Source organism: Podarcis melisellensis (genome assembly GCF_964234715.1).
Source record: "Podarcis melisellensis genome assembly, chromosome: 2".
Lineage (NCBI taxonomy): Eukaryota > Metazoa > Chordata > Lepidosauria > Squamata > Lacertidae > Podarcis > Podarcis melisellensis.
Window position 1 is genome coordinate 84,215,371 of NC_138529.1, and position 21,713 is coordinate 84,237,083.

A 21,713-nucleotide genomic window follows, 5' to 3' on the forward strand; every position below is an offset into this window, starting at 1 on the left:
AGATGCTGAGAAATTGGACAGAATGCTGCTTCTGATCCTGCTGATAAAACCTAATTGCCCATTATCGCCACAAGCCAGTGCCTGGGGCTGTGACCCTGCCAACTCCAAGTTGGCCCAGAGGCTGCGACAGAAGCAGGCACCTAAAATGAGATAATAAAAAAAGAGGAAAGGGGGGGGGGATAGCCCTGTAGATAGAAATAGTGACAGAGAGGATTGTAGAGGGAGGGGGGAGCATGTGGAGGAGATTTCGCCTTGTCTTCCACAGCTGGCAGATAAAAGGATCTGCTTTTAATTAAAAGCTGCAATATCTTCTCTGCCTTTTCTCTTTTCTAGTCCCACTAGTTACAGATAAGATAGTGTGCCTTTCAAGCTGACAGTTTGTTTTTTCTCATCAAACTGATCAGCCTACAGCCCTCTGCCGCTTCTAGCTTCCTTTTTAAAGTGCCATTAATTTGATTTCTCTCTCCCCCCTCCCACCCCCCCTATAAACTCTCACTTGTACAGCACTGGGACCTATGCACAAACAACCTGCTTCCTCTTATAGGTGCCATTAAAGGAGCAGGATGCCATTTCTCCTCTGGCATGCTCCTCCCAGCAAAACCAACTGCTATAGGACTTGTGAGATGTGAAATCAGAACACAGTGAGGACATTCCTGTGACATAGAACTGTTTCCTCTAGCCCAATGCTTCCTTTAAAAATAAAATTAAAAATCTGCCGGCATTTTGCCATTCTCCATCTCTTTTTATGTGTGCAGCCACAAAGGCAGTCTTATGCCAGAACGCCAGCCTCCAGGCCTTGTACCTGCCTGCCACCTATGCTTCAGTATCATGGAACTGGACTAGAGGGCACAAGAGAGATCCCTTCTGGTTTCTTTTCTGTAAATTGGGTCTTGGTTCTCTTCTCTGCTGTCGCTTCATAACTTTGGAGGAAGCCATTGTATCTTTGTGCTGCGTTTTTTCTTCTGTCTCTTTAGTGGGGCAAGAAGCTTCTGATGTAATGTTTGTTTAATTTTCTTTTCCTTAAATAAAGTTGGGGGTATTATGTCAACTAGCCATGGCCTTTTGTCACTAGACTATGTTGGCCAGGATTAGGCCTACAGGCTATTCCCTGGCCAGTTGGGAGCTGATGCATATAGGCTTCTTGTTTAATTTGATCTTTCCTTCCCAGCTTTTGCCGAGCTGCAGACAGACATCCATGAGCTGACCAATGACTTGGACGGAGCCGGCATCCCCTTCTTGGATTATCGCACCTATGCCATGAGGGTCCTCTTCCCGGGAATAGAAGACCACCCTGTGCTGAAGGAAATGGAGGTGTGGTAATGTGTGTATGTGTGTCTGCTTGGATAACATTTCAGCTTGGCTTACATTTGCCTTCCTGAGCTTTGTGAGTTTATGCCTGTGGGGAGGAGGGATTCTTGCTGCTGCAGTTTCTCTCCATCTTCTCTCCTGCTTTCACAAGGAACTGAAGTGTCTGGGGTCTGGGTTTATTGGTGGCTCAGGCTAGACTGATGACCTTAAAGCAAGACAGCTTCACCATTTCCCACCACCCACAGGATTTGATTCTCTTAAGAGAGAAGATTCTGCTGCTTATATAAGCTTAGGGGGCTGTTTGTTTTGACCTCAAGTGTGTCTTGGATAGTTTTTCGGAAGGATAACTGTGCTGTTGTGTCCATCATTAACTGTTCATGGTGTAGTTTTATTTGTTTAAAAAGTGAACAACCATAAAATGTGAGGGAGACTTATCTGAGATAGTTCCCCAAATGCTGGCTCATAGGACCCTTTTTCAGAGTGGGGGGAATTTCCAAACTGCTAGGAGCTAGGTTTAAAGAGAATAATAGGGAAACATTGATTCATGGGTACAATGCACATTAGGGAGTCAGACTGACTGGGAGATCCAGGAATAAGAATAAAATTCTATTGAGCTTTCCCCAGTTGTTGCCATTTCTTATAGCACACTGAACAAAAGAACAAGTTTGAAATTCTCATTTCATTCATTCTCACAGCAACCTTACGAAGTAAGTCACTGTCATCCCAGTTTTACAAAATGGGAATTGAGCCTGACCAAGGCCACCTAGCAAGCGAATGGCTGCAGCAAGATTAGAGCATTCATCTCCAGCAACCATAACTGAACCAGCTACACTGGTGCATTCCTACTATTGCTGCTGGTCCTCTTTCACTAAATTCCAGAGCAAGGAGACATCAGTTCTGCTCATTTTTCCTTTAGTTGCCCTAAGAATAACTGAAGTATTGTGCCTGTGCCTGTGCCTGTGCCTGAGCATTGCAGTTGCAGAACGATGTTGCTTGACAGCAAGTAAGAGAAAGACGATGTTGCTGTTGTTCTTTAGGTTGTTATGGATAGGTTAAATGGGGCAAGAGCAGAGTGAGCCGTATGTAATATGGCTAAGCATTGAAGATAGGCAGCAAAGTAGTTGCTAGAGGCAGATCCGAGTAGATAGGATTTTTCAATGAGTAGGAGCAGAATGAAACCGAATAAAAGCAAATAAGAGCAGAGACATTTTCCTGACAGCAAAATCTATCAGGGTGTGGGAAAGTCTCTTGATTGAATTGATGGCATCGCTGTCGTTTGGCACGCTGAAAAATAGACTGGGCAAATTGTTTGGAAATATCTGTACAGCACTGGGCTGTTCTGTACTGCACAGCGGGGCGTTGCTGCTTTGTGCCATTTTCATTTCAGTGCTTCTGCTTCTGTGACATGAACTGCACTGCTGCTTCGGATCTCCTTTGCAAGCTCACTGTGCTGGTCTTTATTACCTATGCAGTCTCAGAATGAGCCTGTGCTTTGCATGTGGGTAATTTTTTGTGTGTGCACAAAATATCTCAGAAATAACTTCAGCTTCTTGAGAGCCAATGACCCGGTCAGTTGCCTCTGGTGTTTGTGTTGCTCTGTCTTGAGGCCCTCACTGACAGGTGTGTGTGTAGTACATCTCTAACCAAATACTCTCTCACTGTATGGAGAACTTTTTCTGAGAAGTACAGTTTGTGTTTATCTTCAATGCTCTGCACACTTGGTTGGATCTTCACATATTGATTGATTGCATGTGGCTGTGTACTTCCCCTTTGATGTGATTTAAGAACACACACGTGGACCAGAGGGGCTACCACTATAACAGAGATAGATGGCTATAGTTCTGAGGTGTTGTCTCCGTAGAAGGAAAATGTACAATGGTGCTGCCATCTCTGTAATGCTGAAGGTCAATGAAGGTCTAGTATCTCATAATGCTGAAACCTGTGGCCATATTGAGCAGCTGGGTAGTGGGAGATTCAAGATAGCATATGTGATGTGAATAAATACTTTGTCTATCAGAAGATTTGATGGCCACCGACTTAGATCGCATTAAGGGGGTACTAGGCAGATTTGTGGGGCAAGGAGATAAGGCAGTTGATGGCTGCTGGTTGTGGTTGCTCTATGCTGCCTCCAAGATCAGAAGCAGTATGCCTCTGAATGCCAGTTGCTGCCGAATAATAGTGGGAGAGGACTATTGCCATTATATGCTGCTTGTGGGCCTCCCACAGGCATCTGGCTGGGTACTGGGGGAGAATCAGGATGCTGGAGTAGATAGGCTTTTGATCTGATCTCTCAAGTCCTTAATAAAAGGGCCAACATGCTGGCAAGGCATACATTTCCACATGCTGGTCAGAATGATTTTTGGGTCACTGCTGCGTGGCTACCATGCTCACTGACATTAATATCAATATTTATATTAATATCACTGCTACTGTCATTTTCTGCAGCACTTGGTTTATTCAATTGGGCTTGTTTGATGCATGACCAGCCGCACATTTCCAAGAGACTTGTCTGACATCATCAGATTCCCTGGCTCCATTTCCCCCAGTGTGGCCTCTCCCTTTCCTTCCCCCCATACCGACTCCCCCTCCCTTCGCCAGCCCTTACACTGTCCGCTTAATTTAGTACAAGCAATTGTGCAAAAATTGGCTTTACGTTTTCCTGTATAACAAGGATGTTTTTGATTGGAGAAGTGAGGGGTGGCCTTAACTTCCCCTCACTGCTGACCTCACAGAGTAATTAATGTTGACGCAGGATTCGTAACATATTTGGGAGAAGTAATCAGCTCCAGAACACGATGCAGTTATTAATTACAGAGAATCAAGCGTTTGTGCAAGTGCACAGGTTGCTCACTGTAGCTGAGCACAGTCCTGTGCTTCTGTGATCTAGTCTTACCCCAGTTGTGGGCCTGCCATCAGGTCTTCTCGCAGTGGTCCTCCAGTTTAAAAAGCTGTTGAATGCTTTTAGCTCTCCAGCACAAGGAAGGTGTTGCTTTGGGTAAAGAGGAAGGGCCTCTGTTGTGAGGATTTCACATTGAAAATAGCAGACCATTTACAAAATCAATGTATCTGAAATAAATATGGATTGCCTCTTCATTCAGTTCTTATAGATTAAAGTTCTCATTAAACCTTTTGGGACACATTTCCATTGCTCTGTTGCTTCTGGTGTTTGTGGCCTTTGTCTTGCTCATTCAGTAGGGATTTATCTACGATTTTGTTCAGTTAGTCAAGGTGGACTTCCATTAATTCATCCTGTGTTTATAGGAGCCTTCTCACTAACCAATGTTAATCTGTGGCATTTAAAAAACCACCACACTCTTTAAAATGCTCTTAGGCATGGTGGGGGAAACCTTCTGTTTTGCTACACTTTAATCTGTCCTCCACTCATAATTTCTGGTGGAATGTACATCAAATATGTGAAGTCAATTCATAATACCCTTCATTTTTGCTTTGGAAAAAAAAAGGTTTCTGCCCTTGTAAATAAAGGGATTCCACTTGAAATGTAAAAACCAGTAACTGTGAATGAGTCCTAGTGATTGTAGTCTGCTATCACCACTGCCCCTAGTTTCCAGTTAGGCTTTCCTACTCGTGTATCCCAATTGACTTCCATCTATCCAAGCATCACCTGCTAATATATCACCACTTACCATTCCAAAAAAACCTGCCCCAACTCAGCTGTTGCTTTTAGACTAAAGCATGTTGCAGCAAATATTGGCTTGGGGGGGGGGCGGGGTATGTTTTTTAAGTTGCCAATTTTTGACTTTTATTAAGTTGCCAATTTTTTTTTTGAGGACAGAATGTGAGTTACCTGGGTGACAGATTTGGGAGGCACAAGTTTAGAGTCCTGCCGTTATGCCTAGTTGGACTGTGTGAATTGAAAAGCGACGCCGTTAGGTTCAAGGCGTACACGATCTGTGTAAAAATGATTGTGTGTAAAGCCCCTTATGAGTTTGAGAAAGCAAAAGGGACAAAAGTAAGTCGCAGTTAATTTCATGGCGTGTGGATTCTGGTTGTGTGTGCATGCTGGCGATGTGGAGGGGGAGAATAGCAACAGAGTGATGGGCAGTTTTGTAGGTCCATTTCACGCTTTTGCTATATATTAATGCTGGTCAGTAGCAAGTGGTTACCTTGGAAAAGTATTGTTTCCCCATCTTAACTTGTACCAGAACGTGTATCCTTTGTGGATTTTCAGATTCTGTCTGCAAGGGTAGCCTGAAATCTAAGCATCTGAATCCGAGAGTTCTGCTTCTATCCTCTCTGGAATGTGCTGGAGGTTTTTTGGCCCATCTGTGTTTCAAGCTCTTGGCAGTTGCTTTGTTGTGATCACACTCTGCCTGTCATTACCTCCTTAATGATCGAGGGGGAAGAGAGTGAGAGAGGGGGCACACAGCAGCCAGGAGACAGGGACTTTAAATTACTGGTACAAGGATAAGGTGAAAACAAAACAAATGAACCACAAACCTTCCAAACACTGGAAAACGGGAGACTCTGAAGAACAGTGCACCCATTTTAAGAAGTTCCATCTTTCCTCATTATTGGAGTTTGGTGTGCTTACACCATGCATGAATCCCTGTAATCCTGATGAGTAACATTCCCATTATTTACAATTTTTTAATGATTAAATCTGGATAAATTGAGATGACTTTAGAGTGTGGAACAGTCCTCTTGGAAAAGGAAATGGGAGCATTGCCCCATAGGCTAGATCTGGCAGAACTTTGAAACTGCAGTGCATAATCAGGTATATAAGTTCAAAGAACTAATTAAACAGAGGACATACAAGGCTTTCCCAGCTGTAATTTTAATTTCAGAGAAACCATATATGTTTGGTTGGTAAAATGAAATTACAAGAGGGAAAACCCTGTATTAAATATAACTGGCATGGCTTTTTTTTTAAAAAAAAAAAGACTGATATGATGTGTTTGTAATCTTCTTTTTGTTTGTGATCTTAATTAGAATGAGTTTAGTGCTAGGTATTGCAAATGACTAGGAAGGAGTAGGCACTGTGTGCCCCCCCCCCCAATTTCCCTTCCCCACTCCATGTGCACTCATGTAATAATAATAATAATAATAATAATAATAATAATAATAATAATAACAATAACAAAATCCAGAGCCAAGCATAGGGCTGTCATTAGCACTTTTTCTTATCTTTGGGGTTGTTATTTCACTGCTTTTGTGCAAATTTAAAGCCTTGATTAAATGCTTAATTCTTTTTTGATCATTTGCTTTTGCTAAAGATTGCACAAAAAGGAGAAGAGCAACAGAGTAAAGGGGTGGGGTGGAGAGGGTGTCAGTTTGCAAGAGGGCTTTGCTTCGTTGCTTTCCGAGTTGTAGATGGTAAGCCAAGCCTGCTGAGATCATTTATGTGACAGATGTTTTGTGCTGCTGCTACTGCTGCTGCTGCTGCTGCAGCCACCACCACCCTGCTCTATTTGCAGCATGCAATTCTGATAAGATCGCTTATGTAGGACAGGACCAATTTCCAAGCTTATCAAGTGTCGCTGACTTTAGAAGCTGAGCACACAGCCCAGATAGGAGGAACCTGCCATCTGATCCTCCCTTCATGGCTTCTGGGAGAGTGAAGGGCTTTGCTTTATTTTGATCACTGAAAATACAGGGCAGTGGCCTTGCACAAAACCGTCTGTGAAATCTACCACGAATGGAGCATTAGGCAGCCCTGCACACTCAGATCCTGGCTAGGAAGAGCCAAGGCAGTGCCTCCCCCCCCCCCAACAGCTACTCCTCTCTCCCATCTCTTTGTTCTTAAACATAAAGAACTCTGGAGGGGTGAGAAGGAAGTCACTTTGTGGGAAAACTTGGAATGGAGTGAAGTGGAGAGAAGAAACAGTATAACCAGGCATAGCTGTTGGGCTTTAGTTACATATGTCTGAGTGTCATTTGGAGGTAGGCTATGGGAGGTAGTTTGGACATTCAGAAGATGAGGGGATTTTAGGAGTATACATTTGGCTTCTGAATCTTCACTTCTGTAAAATCTGGTGCTTGGGGGTGTCTCTAGAAATATGGCTGGCTTGTGTGTCTCAAATTCCTCCTCCTCCTGAATTGACCTGCAGATTATCCAATTATTGCCTGCTGGGCTTGTGTTGACATGTGGTTTTTTTCTAGACATTAGGAAGCAAGGGAAAAAAACCCATGTTTCAAACTGTGAGCATTTAGTTTTCAATGACAACCTTCAGTAGCTGCTGGTGAGAGCCATTGATTGGAGACGATAATTCCAATATGTGCATACTTAAAAGAAGAAGATCTTAAAACATATCCTGCAGCATTGACCGTTCTGTTTGCTCTTCTCCTCCCCATTCCCCCCCCCCCCCGCACAGTATGCAAGACTACCCAAATGCAGGAATACTTCCTGTGATACTCTCCAGTCTAGGGTTAACTAACCTCATCAATGCAGATTCTTCTCCTTTTATCATTATTTATATACCACCACCAGTACACAAGACCTTAAAGGAGGATTGGGCAACCTGCAGGTACCATTGGACTTTAGCTCCCAGCAGCCCTAGGCAACATGACCAGTGAGCAAGAATGATGGGAGGCTAGCCCAACAACATATATAGGACCACAGGTTCCAAACTCATGCTTTACAAAGTGACATAAGCAAAAGAAATGTCTCTGCCCAGAGAAGCTAACAGTCTGACTTTAAACAAGAGTCCATTTAAGTTTTGTCCTGGACTTCTTGGGGGGGGGGGGTGGAATCTGTAGATGGAGATTCAAGACAGAGGATATTGTTAACGAAGAAAGAGAGTTACTTGTTTTCTGAGTATGGGGCACCTAAGCAATCTCTGTAGACCAGAAGCCCTGATCAGATTTAGTCATTAATTATCTGCTTTATGGCTAGGGAGGCACTGAGATCCACTTTGGGATGTAGGGGTGCTCTGACCAGCAAAATCTGAGGACAACTCAGCAGTCGCAGGAGCAGAATATATGTGGGAGAGGAGGAAATGCCCTTTCCTGATTTATTTATTTTTTTAAAAAAAAAGACACTCAAAACAAAACCAGGCATGCTTCAAATGGCATCACTAATCTCAGGGACAGACGGTAACATTTAAGACCATATGCAGAAAGTGCAAAAGATCAGAATTTCCTGTGGGGACAGCTTGGTACACTCAGATCTATCCAGGAAGAATTTGGCTGTTACTCTCCAGCCAAGCCCAGCATTTTGGCAACTTTTCTTATGGAAAAAAAGGATGCCCAACTGAATTCTATGTTTCTTTTAATAAAACCAGAAAATGAGACTCGTGTGTGTACAGGATGGAAAAGAGTATGTATTAAATATACTCATCCCCCCATGGAGATACTCTCTATGTATGCACCTGTGCTACAGATTCAAGAGAATCTTATATAGTAGGCTTTGCAAGCACTGTAAAAGGGAGAAAAATAAAGTATCATATATATATTTGAGGCAAGTCAGTCAAAAATTGGTTCATATGTGCGTGTTTGACAATAGATCCACAGAGAGCAGAAGGCCAAAGAATGACTTTTAAATGGCAAGGTGGAATGGGGGAAACCCCATTGCCTCGGAAGCATCCAGAGTGAAGAGATTATTGGTCAAAGCAGTTGTATGGTGTACAGGATGGATACATGTACAGACATGTATGGGATGCCACAGACTTTTGAAAGGACTTGCACGTTATTGCTTTATCCTCTAAATCATCACTAAATGGTGATGGCTGGAAAGAAACTCTCCCCAAACGGCAATTCTCAATAATTAAAATGTGGAAGGACAGAGAAGACAGTTCTCACTTTGAAAGTGAATTTTCCTGGTTGCTGCTAAAGTCCACTGACTGTCGGGACAGCGGGCTTTATCTGTTTTGCTAAGTACTCGTGACCCTTAGGTCCCTGTGCGTGGCCTTTTGAAATACCAAGTCAAAGGAACTCTTAAGATAAGCCTCTGGACCTGAATCTAATGAAGTTTTCCCTCCCTCAGGTCCAGGCAAATGTGGAGAAGTCTTTGACCCTCTTTGGACAGCTCTTGAACAAAAAGCACTTCCTGTTGACCTTCATTCGCACTTTGGAGGCACAGCGCAGCTTCTCCATGAGGGATCGGGGCAACGTGGCCTCTTTAATCATGACAGCGCTGCAGGGCGAGATGGAGTATGCCACTGGGGTGCTCAAGCAGCTTCTCTCAGACTTGATCGAAAAGAACTTGGAGAGCAAGAACCATCCAAAACTGCTCTTGAGGAGGTGAGCATTTCTCTCGGAACATGTTAAAGTGTCTTGTTAAACATGTTAAAGTGCTGAGGCAAGCTTTGGTGTTATACAGAACTTGACCTGGGGGAGGGGAAATGTGAATGACTCACAGACTTCCCCTTTTCATACTTCACCCTTTACATATTATATTCTAATATAATGTAAGATAGCCTTTGCCACCCTTGTACCTTCCACATGTTTTGACAACAACTCCCCTCAGGCCTAGCCATGTTTGCTGGGGCTGATGGGAGTGGTCATCCAAAACATCTAGGAGAAGCAGGTTGGCAAAGGATGATGTAGGATGATGAGCCGTCGCAGGCTATCATGAGATGTAGTTCTATAGACCAGGGTGAGCAGAAGGAAGACCTCCTGCTAGATCTCTGAGTGAGATGCGGTACATCAACATGGATTTCTCACTCCTGGTTTTTTAACAGTAGCAGCAACAAAAGGAATTTCCCTACCTAAATTTGGTTGCTGAAATGAATTAAAATTAAGCAGAAGTGGACTTTTATGTGGAAAAAAACTGAACTCAGTTCAATTCTGCTATCAATAGTAAATCCCATGGCTCAGAGGCACCCTGTTCTTTCATTCTTATGTACGTCTTTTGCATCTGGCCCTGGCTGGTAGATATTGAGGCTCTGGGGGAGAAACAAAAGTAGATTCAACAAGCCTACCTCTACTGTAGACTACTAGTATTTTAAATTTCTTGAACTCATAATATTACTCCTGTGTCATGTGGCAAAGAAATAGTCATTATTTTCTGCTGCAGAGCAGCTTAGAGGAGTTCAGTGGACAGAGGAAGATCAAGTGCCTTGCCCGTGCCAAGGAGCTTGCAAATAATTTGATAAGGGAGTCAGTGCTAAAGTAGTTTGGATCTTACTCTGTAAACAGGTCTATGCATATTTTACGATTCTGTGCTCAGACCTTGCAAGGAAATAAATTGTTATTGGGTGGAAAATTCAATAACCCAAGAATCTTCCCCCTCTCCCTTCTGTCTTTAAAAAAATAAGAAGAAAATTGAAGCCATCAAGGTTTCAGAGATGGGCTTGAGGGTGTGTGGGCAACACATGGTAAGAGCTTAGAAACCAGAGGTGGGTCTTTGCCTTTAAATGTTTCTTCTACACAGCCTTATTTTGTGAGTCAGATAATCAAACCATTGGGGGGAACAGCCTCCTGCCTTGGAATTAGATGCATAGTAGAGAGAATTTGTTTGTTTCAGAACTCAGTAGATGTCCTATTTCTGTTTTAGCTTAAGAACAGTCTCACTCTGTGAGAGCTGGCGTCATTTTAAAATCCGAGTGCTAGAAATGGCAGCTGTTTCATTAATTAAAACTACTTATCACTGAAGGTTTAATGTAGATTTTTGCCACTTCTCACTGCACCCTGCATTACTTCCACTCTCACTGGCAGTATCCTTGCATCCTTGGCTGCCGACCGCAGCAAGTCATTGCCTGTATTCTTGCATTTCAACCAGCAGTCTGTCCCACAAACCCTGCATTTTACAAATCTCGTAAATGCTCCTGGATGGTCCTGAGGTTGTTAATAGCAAACGCTTTCACCCTACATCCAAAATGACTATGGGCCTTCTCCTGTTGCCCCTTAAACACTATCTGATGTTTTGAACGGATGGCATCAGGAGCAGGCTTCCTTGCTCATGGGTCCAAGAGAGAGGTGTTCTCTTCCTATTCGCTTTTGCATTGGGCTCTACCTTCCCTTGTCATTATTTTCCAATCATTTATTCAGGGCAGATCCATACCACTCCTCCCAGGTGATTGTTGGGATGGGTTAATGTCAGAGCCCAGCAGATTTTCTTAAACAAAGAACCTCAAGACAGGTGAGGGAAGAGTGTGAGCCAAGGGCAGTGTTCCAGCTCTACTCTGCATCTGCTCTGCTCCATCAATTTTTAAATGGTAGCTAGATAGGTCTCCTGTATCACAGGCCAATGAATATTGAAAGAAACACCAGCTGCAGAACCAGTGCAATTATTAAACATACACCACGGTGTCTGTCGCTGTGCTTCCCCTTCTTTGTCCTCTAGCAATCCAGTCCTTGAAAAGTTGTTCCTAATGAAAGCCAATATTTAGAATAACAGCATATTAAGAAAATATATTTAAGATTCCTTATCTGATCATGGGCCATTTGGAACAGTGTGGTGCCAAAGACACAAATGAATATCCTTTCAGAGTGTTCAGCCTAGGATTAGGTCCAATTCACACTTTACAGAGAAGTTGCACATGCTGTGTATATACTTGTTTTTGGACCAGACACCATTAGCACATGAAGGGAAGATGCATATCTGTATGCAGGCAATGAACATGTGCCTGAGATGAGTTCCTTTGCCAGCATCTCCCCACTGCATATTCCTGCATGTTTGAAAATGTGCTTTACATGTCATGATGGTGTACCTGTGGCAAACAGAACTGCCACGTGCAGTGTAAAACTGAGAGGGTCTGTAATACCCTTGTTAGGTGAATGAGCTCAGGAGCCAAAGGATGGTGACTTTAGTGTGTGAATTAGCTCTTATTGCGAGTCTAGTCGTGGTGGATATAGCGAAATCTATCTAAAAACGGAGGGAATTTTCAAATGTGCAGTGAACTGAGCAGGAATTTGAACTTAGTTCTCCCGGATCCTAGTTCAATACTTTAACCATCTTTCTTCCTTTCTTCTTTGGTGATCACTCGTAAGATTGTCTTCCATAGACACAGTTTTAACAATGAGTTCGCAAGTGACTGTGGAGGCCATTTCTGGACCCACACGTCCTTCCACAGTGGAGACATTGGTTTCTCGGTGGGAGTTGATCACGGTGTGGATTTGCCAAGCGTGCCTTCCTCTTAGTATGTTTCTCCCTTGCGTCCTGAGTTTGAGTGTCTTCAAAGCCCATGACACCTTTGGTAAAGGCTGTTCTCCAACTGGAGCGCTCGCAGGCCAGTGTTTCCCAGTTGTCAGTTTTTAATACTACATTTTTTTAGATTTGCCTTGAGACAGTCTTTAAACCTCTTTTGTTGACCACCAGCTTTATGCTTTCCATTTTTAAGTTCGGAATAGAGTAGTGGCTTTGGAAGACGATCATCAGGCATCTGCACAACATGACCAGTCCAACAAAGTTGATGTTGAAGAATCATTGCTTCCACACTGGTGATCTTTGCTTCTTGCAGTACACTGATATTAGTTTGCCTGTCTTCCCAAGTGATGTGTAAAATTTTTCGGAGATACCATTGGAGATGGCGTTTATAAGTGGTCCATGTTTCACAAGCATATAGTAAGGTTGGTAGTACAATAGCTTTGTAAACAAGCATTTTGGTTTCCCTTCAAATGTCCTGGTCCTCAAACAATCTGCACTTCAATCGGGAGAAAGCCGGACTCGCAGAGCTCCGACAGTGCTGGATTTCGGCATCAGTGTTGGCCCTTGTGGAAAGATAACTGTCTAAGTAGAAGAAGTCGTCAACATTTCCCAATGTTACACCATTGAGTTGGATTTGTGGCGCTGCAGAGGGGTTATTTTGTACTTGTTGATGTAGCACTTTGGGTTTTTTGGGATGTTGAGTGATAGGCCAAGCTTTTCATAAGCTTCTGCAAAGATATTTAGGATGGTTTGGAGGTCATCCTCTGAGCGTGCGCACACTACGTTGTCATCAGCATACTGAAGCTCTATGATGAAAGTTACAGTAACCTTACTCTTTGCTTTCAGCCTGCTCAGATTGAGGAGCTTCCCATCTGTTGGATAAATGATTTCTGCTCCGGTGGGGAGTTTCCCTTCGACAAAGTGTAGGATCATGGCAATGAAAATAATGAATAGAGTTGGGGCAATGACACAACCCTGTTTAACACCTGAGCCCACTGTGAATGGTCCACTTTGAGAGCCATTGTTATCTGCGATTGTTGCTGTCATATTATCATGGAGGAGCTGAATGATGTTTACAAATTTATCTGGGCAGCCAATTTTCAGAAGGACAGTCCACAGGGCATTACGATCTACAGTGTCGAAAGCCTTAGTCAGGTCAATAAACACCATCACAGCACACTTGTTCCTATAGGGTTGTCACTTTCAGAACATAAGCCAGACCCACATACTGTTTGATCCATCAACCAGAACACAGCCTGCTGCCAAAGGCAGGCTGCAGCAGCAGGAAATGAACTGGGCAATGGGCTGCATTTAGCTCGTTGGGTCACAAGTTGTGCAGGCCTCAGTTTTTATGGGAAAGTGAAAGAGAAGGTTTATGGGCATTGATAATGTGCTTCCTCGTGCAAGCACAGATCTGCTCTTCTAGGAAAACAAAGTCAGGGAAACTCTCCATTTAATCAGAGCAGAAGGTGAAAATCGGCAGGAATTATATTTGAGCTGACTACGTGAGAAATAAGAAAAAATAAATTTTAGAGACGCAGGTGGCGGGCGCTGTGGTCTAAACCACTGAGCCTCTTGGGCTTGCCGATCAGAAGGTCGGTGTTTCGAATCTCCGTGACGGGGTGAGCTCCTGTTGCTCGGTCCCAGCTCCTGCCAACCTAGCAGTTCGAAAGCACGTCCAAAAGTGCAAGTAGATAAATAGGTACCGCTGCGGCAGGCAGGTAAACAGCATTCCTGTGTGCTGCTCTGGTGTCAGTGTTCCGTTGCGCCAGAAGCGGCTTAGTCATGCTCGCCACATGACCCGGAAAAACTGTCTGCGGAACGGACAAACATCAGCTCCCTCGGCCAATAAAGTGAGATGAACGCCGCAACCCCAGAGTCATTCGTGACTGGACTTGACTGTCAGGGGTCCCTTTACCGGTTTTTTAGACTGCATCAACAACAGGCAAGGTGGTTTCTCTCAAAGCAATCTGCAGTAATTAACTCTTCCCTCCTGCCTGATACTCCCATTGTTTCATGGGAATTCCACTCAAAATCTGTGCAGCTTTTGATGGGATTTTGATTGTTTTGGTTTTGCTATTTTCAATAACACCCCATAGCCCCTCCCTTCTGCTCCCTTATAGCAATGAGGAGGCAGTTTCCTTCTTGAGGTCATTAGCGTCGCTTGTACTTTTGTGAGCATTTGAATATGAAATAACTGATCTGATGATTAATAGATGGAGCAGCCAAAAAGGCATAAATAAAGAATTTCAATCAGAGCCACCTGCATATTTTTCTCCATTTTAAGGAAGAAATGTGCATAGTTTTAAATATTGTTTGATAAGTATGTTAAGGTGAATCTTAATTTTTGTATCAGAGCTATGTTTTCATTGGTATGAGGTGATGAATAGTGAAGGCAGTCAACACAGACTCAGTTCTTACAGCCCTGTCTCTGTGTACTAATCTGCTCATGTCTCTGGTGATCAAGCTCTGAGCCTCCACCAGCAGCTCTCTCTGTCTGCCTACAACTCTCTACGGTTTCAGTCGTATCTTCTTCCCAGCTCTCCCTTTGGCTTTGGCCTTGATCTCCTCATTCTGGGCTCCTTCTGCTTTGAAATACTTTGGCTTTGTGTGTGTGTGGTGTGTGTGTGTGTGTGAGAGAGAGAGAGAGAGGCTGATGTGAATAGGAAAATATATTGAAACTTGCTTCCTTTTCTGTCGTCCCCCAGTTTGCCATGTGATGTGCTTTAGACTGGAACTCTTCCTTCCTAGATGACAATGTCTTTAGTCATGGACAAAAAGCAACACAATGATCATATAGTGAGAACATACATTCTGGAAATGCAAGAAGGTTCACTTGCAGTTAAATGCAATTACTAAGCATCTGCACTCTGGAGTAGTATGTATAAATATAAAATCCAAATCTTATATTGTCACTATATAATAGCACATCAATGGGAAGCTAGTATGACGACGTTTCTTTAGAAAACCTTAACGAGGATCCACTGATATATTGACATATGAATAATTCATTTTTTGTTATATTCAGTGGTTTCTCCAACTCATGCAGACATTGGGAACTTGGCAAACCCCAGAATCGCAAGAGTTTTAGTTTTCCATTAAATGTCAGTATACCAATATGCACTGCTGCAGATCCTCATGATGTCACTACATTGATCTGTTTAACATGGTCCCACACTCAGACGGAGGGAAGCGAGACTCCTTAGCTCTTTCTTACCATATCTCTGTCCGGTCAAGTATTATGGTGTGCTAGAAATGATAAGTGAGAAACAAGTGCAATAAAACCGAGCCTCTCAGATGCAGATAAAATTTGGGCTCTTTTTATCCTACCTTTCTCACAATACTAAAGAGGAGGAAGAAGCTTTTCATTGATCACACTCTCTCACATGCAGTGGAATTTATAGAAATTGCTTTCCCCATATTTTGCTGTAATAGAAACCCATGACTGCTGTGGATGGGACAGGCATTTGAATTGCAGCTTAGAGATGTAAAAAATAAAACAAAAACCCTGTTTGAAAAAAACCTGCAACATATTCTAGACTCGTGCATGTGAGACTAAGCTGAAATTGGTTGTAGACCTCCCCTCCACAACCTATTGCAAGAAAACAAACAAAACCCATCTTAATCTTTCAATTGGGGTATAATCAATGACAAGAGGCAACTCAGCTCACTACTAGACCAGACCAGAGATTGCAATGATGCTTGGCAGCATTGTCTAAGCATCATTTAAGCTTCTGGAGGCTGTCTTCCTTTGTGGGGAATAAGCTGGGCCAGTTGCTCTCCCCCCCCCCCACCCCAATTTTGGAAATACGATATGTTCTTCTTTTCCTTTTTAAGGAAAGGAGGCAATGTCTACCACCTGGTTTTGGAGTTGGTCAGTGTGAGCTCTGTCATGGCTGCTTTAGCTGAGATTCTTGCATTGCAGGGGGTTGGAGTAGGTCACCTTTGGGATCCCTTCCAACTCTACAGTTCTGTGATTCTATGTTCAATGATGTATGGCTGTTACAGAGTACTTTCCAGCTGAGATTATTCACTGATATACAAAAGTATTTCAAAATAGTTCAGAGTTTTCTTGCCCTTTCCAGCTATTGCTCTCCTACAAAACGTTAACTGGGAAGCTTTGTGAATTCCATTAAACTCAGTGAAAATACAGATCCTTGAACTCTTTAGAAATGCGGAGCAAGGGCCAGAAGATGATTCTGGGGAGCAGTCTCTGGAGATTTGCTGATGGAGGTTGGGCCAACTCTTTTTCTCTAGCTGTATTTTTATTGCTATGGCCAGCAGGAGTCCAGGTTTTACTCTAATGAGCTCTGTGGGGGCAAAGTGGGATTGGCTGTTGCCAGGACTATCTTTAGATTTTGTCATGGCAACCCCCGTGTTCTGGCTACCTTCCTCTTTGCTTTGAGGTTCCTGCCTTTCATGGTTTGACCTTTAAAGCCTTTAAGAGAAAAAGCAAAAGGATCTGAGACTTTGAGAAAAGATCAGAGGCCTCTGATTTTTCCTGTTCTCACACTTACTCCCTACCTCCCTTACAGGACTGAGTCGGTGGCTGAAAAAATGCTGACAAATTGGTTCACGTTCCTTCTGTACAAGTTCTTAAAGGTAAGAGTGGAGCATCTTGTTAACCAAGTAGAATGAGGCTGGGGAAAAGATTTGGGTGCTTGATTTGTAAGAACCATTGCTTGTGTCTTGGGAATCGGGAACACCAAGGTTTGGGAGGGCTGGTTCCACATTTGGTATACCCCAATCTTCTGCAAAACAAAGCGAACAATTGTTACCAGTCTTCCTATTCTTTGCTATCACCACAGGGACTTCTAGATAACATTTAGAGAACTTGGATGCGTTTAGAAGTCACTCTGATGCATTGTTCCACTCACTTTCCTGATATCCCCAACCCTTTCCCCCCTTCATTTAGTGCAGAGGTGGGTTAATGGTTTTAGGGAGGTGCTGATAGAAGGAGGGACTGAACGGCTGAAGAATGATGGAACAGCGTAAACAATTGAATTCCTACATGGAAGGGAAACAAAAAAAATGGCAATTGTCATTGGTCAACCAGAATTGTTGTGGCACTGAATTACAGTATTTTCCAGGATCTCAGTGGAGGTGGCATGGCTGCAGCTGCATTAAATTGGCACATTAAGTTGGTGCAAGGTTCCCTCCCTGCCCATTACAGCTCATTAGTATGTAGCACATTTCTTCCTTTGGTCTTGTCTGCTGGAGAAAAATCAGTAGGCACAAACAGATTCAGGTACATTCCGTGGAGGTAAAACCTGCAGGCCCTGCCTAGCCCCGAGCTACGAGCTGCTGCACCATGGATGAATTATGGCTGCCATTGCCTGGCACTGCTGTGGCCCATGTGTCAGGGGAGCTGTAGTTTACCCGCACTCCAGAAGGAAACCCAGGTTAATGGCAGTTACATAGACCTGTTTGTCAGTCAAAAGTGATGCTTCACTGGGATCTTGCCAGACTTTCACTCAGCAAGTCATTGTGGCACAGAGCTGTTTTTCATGGGATACCATCCCTCATTAAGATAAAGAAAGCTTGAATTGTTTCCAAGCAAGTTGAGAGCTATGCAGAGACTGCAAGTGATCGGCCACTGAGAGGTGATTTATGTTATCGCTTACATGCACTTCGCTCTTTGCCTCTGTCTAGGGACATCCCATATCTATAAACGTATATCGCTACTGTAGAGCATATATCACTTTGCAAGGATGTAAGGAGAACAGTGCTTTGTCGCTGTTTAAACATTTTTTTCTTAAAACCCAGCTCTGTATATCCTTGTTTCGGTGTACTGTCTAATCGCCATTGCGTTAAGTTGGTCCTATGGGCGACAATGTTTACTTAATTCTAGCTACAGCTCTTACATGACTTTGGGATTTGGCAGGGGCCAGGTGAGGGAATAATTTAGGAGAGCTCAGGTGGTGAAGTCATGGAATACATGAGTTTGTTGGGAGAAAGGCTAGATATGGAAGGAACCCATTCCTAATATACTGCTGCCTCTGCCACAGACTCTCAGCTGTAGAGGCTGCCTGAAGCTTGGGATGGGGTTTGGCTCCTTTCCAACACCAAGGGATTCTGTAGCCAGAAGCTTTTTTATTTTATTTTTGCAGCTCTTCTGCAGAAGCCTCAAAGTTCTGCAATAGCCCACTCTTTAAGGAAGGGTTGTGGATCATTCTTTGCATGAGAAAGGTCCCGTGTTCAATTCGCAGCATCTCCAGGTATGACTGAGAAGAAGCCCTGCCTGAAACCTGGAGGAGCTGCTGCTGGTCAGACAGTTCTGAGATAGATGGACCAATGACTTGACTCAGGCAACCTCATATATTAGTATCTTTACTGGGTCTGTGACAGTACAATAAAGATAATAATTCTTGAATTTATATTCTAGAGTTTTTAGGAGACCCCTGTTCCCTTCACAGAACTTAACATTCAGCCAGGGATCTCTGGGAATTGTAGCTCTGCGAGGGGAACAGGGGGTCTCAGTTCTCAGCATCTTTAATAAACGGCACTACCCAGGATTCTTTGGGGAAAGCCATGATAGTTAAAGTGGTATCGTAGTGCTTTAAATGTAGCCTTAGCCTTAAATGTAAAGTTCCTATATAGCCATGACCAAGAGAAGGCTCCATGTAGCGTTTCAAGCAAAGGTGCACAAATTTTTGAGAATGTGGTGCTGTGTGGTCTGGTCTGGAAATACACCTCAAGCTGTGTGTAGGAGACACCAGGAGCCCATGTGGTGCTTAAACCCCCCCCCCCAAAATCTCTCCTTCAAAAATATCTCTGTGCACTGAGCTCCTGGAATAGATAAATTGCATTCCAAGCTGGATAAAGGAAGGGTTGACTTCATGCTGCTGGAATTTGGCAGCGCCATTTGTCATCACCCAAATCCAATGGACTGGCTCTTTCCATTCCTCCATTCCTTGTGCATGCAAGCACAAGTATATAAATCTGTCCTGCAGGTTAGTTACCAAGCTCTTAGAGCTGCTTTGAGGAAGAGGAGCAGGATCACATCAGTTGCTGAAGTTCATTTCCATGCAGCATTCTCCTTTCCTCTTCCCACATCTCTGAAAGGTACAAAGCAATCAAGCCTACCAGAACGGTTGCCATTGCAGATGGTCATTAGTGAGCCAACATATACCGAGTTCTAATGATAATACACACACACACACACACACACAGAGAGAGCCAATGTTGTTTTATGTGCTTAAGCTTCTGGAAAGCATGGTCCTTGGATACATTTGAACATTGATCCCCGCTGCCCCCAGATTTTCTGCATTTGGAGAAATGGGCTCTACAGTCTCAGGGCAGCGTTCTTTCACAGCACAGATCAGAGTACACATGTGGTGGCTTTTCCCCAATTGATTTGGGGACAAAATATTTAATCCACTATCCTTAATAACTAAGCAAACTGTCCCTAAATCTCCTGTACTTGCTCTTGCTGCCCATTTACCGGCCCAAGGCTGCTCCATAGAAACATTTTGACTTTCCTCCTGACAGCTGCTTGCATGGCTATTGGGGGGATGGAAAAGGCCTGATTTTATGCTTGAATCATGGTGCCAGTGCATGTGGCAAATAGATTTATCAGAAAAGTTTATTCGCGTTAATTGTCTTGAGTATGGACCAGGCAAAGCCTGATGCTTTTGCTGTCACCCAATTTCCCTTCCTCTCATTTATAAGCGATTCAGTGGAGGAATTCCTCCCATCTGCTACCCAGATGGTCTTCTGGAAAGACTCAATATAACAGTGACCCCAGGCCATTGCCTCACCTTCCACCAAGCCTTTTCTTCCTCCCCTTTCCACCTTTACTCAAGATATATAAGAAACTGTGACCCATTATTTTGTTCTTTTAATCTCCTTTGCCACTTGCTTGCTTGCTTGCTTTGTGCTTGTGTGTTCTGCTGCTTGTATTATACAGTTCAAAATTCTTCAATAAAAACTTATTACAAAAAAGATAGCTCTGACAATATGTGAGAAGGAAACCTTCTTGCTGGTTTTTATTTTGTTTGGAGTGGCAGTAAGCCAGGCTTTATTTAAAACACACACACACAAAAGATAAAAACAGACTGGTCAAAAACTGACCATATGGCAAGTTTTAGTTTGAGAGTTTATGAAGGAGAATGAGAATGAGAATTTCCCTAGACAATTGAAGGGTGCATTCCCTATAGACATGCTATTGCTGACTATGATGTAGATTTGTAGTTTAGTTCATCGTGTTCAGACCTGGTTCTTAGAGCTCTTCAACCATTACATCTCATACGAGCCATTGTCATTTGAGCCAAGTGCACCACGGTTGCAGCCACCTACCTTTACCCTGCTCCGTGTTCCAGTCTCCTCAGTACAAAAGAGCAATGTATGTAACCAGCAGCAAGAGACAGCTCCCATCAACTGATGTCTAGAATATCATTTCTCTGAGTAGCTTTAAAGGGGTGAGGATTGCAGGTGGTTGTGAAATGAGAAGTAGTAGTCAAGATACTTGAAACAGGCTTCCCCACAAGCACTTTGCCAGCAGGGAAATATATGGTCCCACCCCACACTGTAGCAAAAGCACATGCAAATCCAGCAAGTGAACGTACTTGCATTTTTGTGTGTGTAGCCTTTGGTGAATTTTTGCAAAAACATGTCTTTGGAGAAGGACCTGACAAGGGAATGCCTCCGCGGCTGGGGCATGAGTTTGTGTCCTTGAGTCAAAATGAGCTGTTGATGACCAGAACAAAGGAAAGAAAGAATGGTGGTATCTTATATTTACTGCCTTTCCTGTAGGGAAGGGTTTGTAGGAGCACCTCTGATTTGCAGCACTAAGGATGCCCCCCAGATTTGGATTATGTTTGTACACTTGCTGGTCAGCCCACATGTCCTCAGATAGGCACAAATTATTCCCATGGGCGTGTCAGGGACCAGAAGAGGTGGTGGAGCTAAGGACTCCAAATCAGAAGAGGGAGAGCATATGTGGCCAGTTCAGAAGTGCCGCTACTCAACAAGCTTGCAGGGACCAGTGTCCCATCAGTCAGAGGATGTGTCACTGCCATCCTTCGACTCAGAGAACTCTGTTGAAGACCTAGTGAGACCAGACGCTCTCCCTCTCCATTGCAGAAGTAGCTCTGCTGGAGAGGACTCTACTCAAATCAGCACCTTCCACTATGGGCAGCGGGGCTCACAATCAGGATGCAACTCTTGCTGCTATATAGAGCCGAGCTCTGCTCTGCCATAGCTCAGCGCTTATCTCCAGCCTGAGCCCTTCATGAGATGAACACTCACAATAGGTGTAGCATACAAGGATGTAGCATTAGCTAGCCTCTTGTGACAGCTACACAGCAACAGCACAAGGCCCTTAAAGGAATGAAAAGAAACCCTGCCAATCATCTGT

At 43.6% G+C, this 21,713-nt stretch overlaps 1 protein-coding gene across 4 annotated transcripts in view; it reads left to right on the forward strand.

Moving 5' to 3' along the window:
• The window catches only part of PLXNA1 (plexin A1), a 311,748-nt gene that overhangs the window by 261,255 nt on the left and 28,780 nt on the right, over window positions 1-21,713 (forward strand). For all 4 annotated transcript variants that reach the window (XM_081900456.1, XM_081900454.1, XM_081900457.1 and 1 more), the window contains exons 21-23: window positions 1,169-1,311; window positions 9,251-9,507; window positions 16,891-16,957. In XM_081900456.1, coding sequence (XP_081756582.1) covers window positions 1,169-1,311; window positions 9,251-9,507; window positions 16,891-16,957 — 467 coding nt within the window. The remainder of the gene's footprint in view (window positions 1-1,168; window positions 1,312-9,250; window positions 9,508-16,890; window positions 16,958-21,713) is intronic.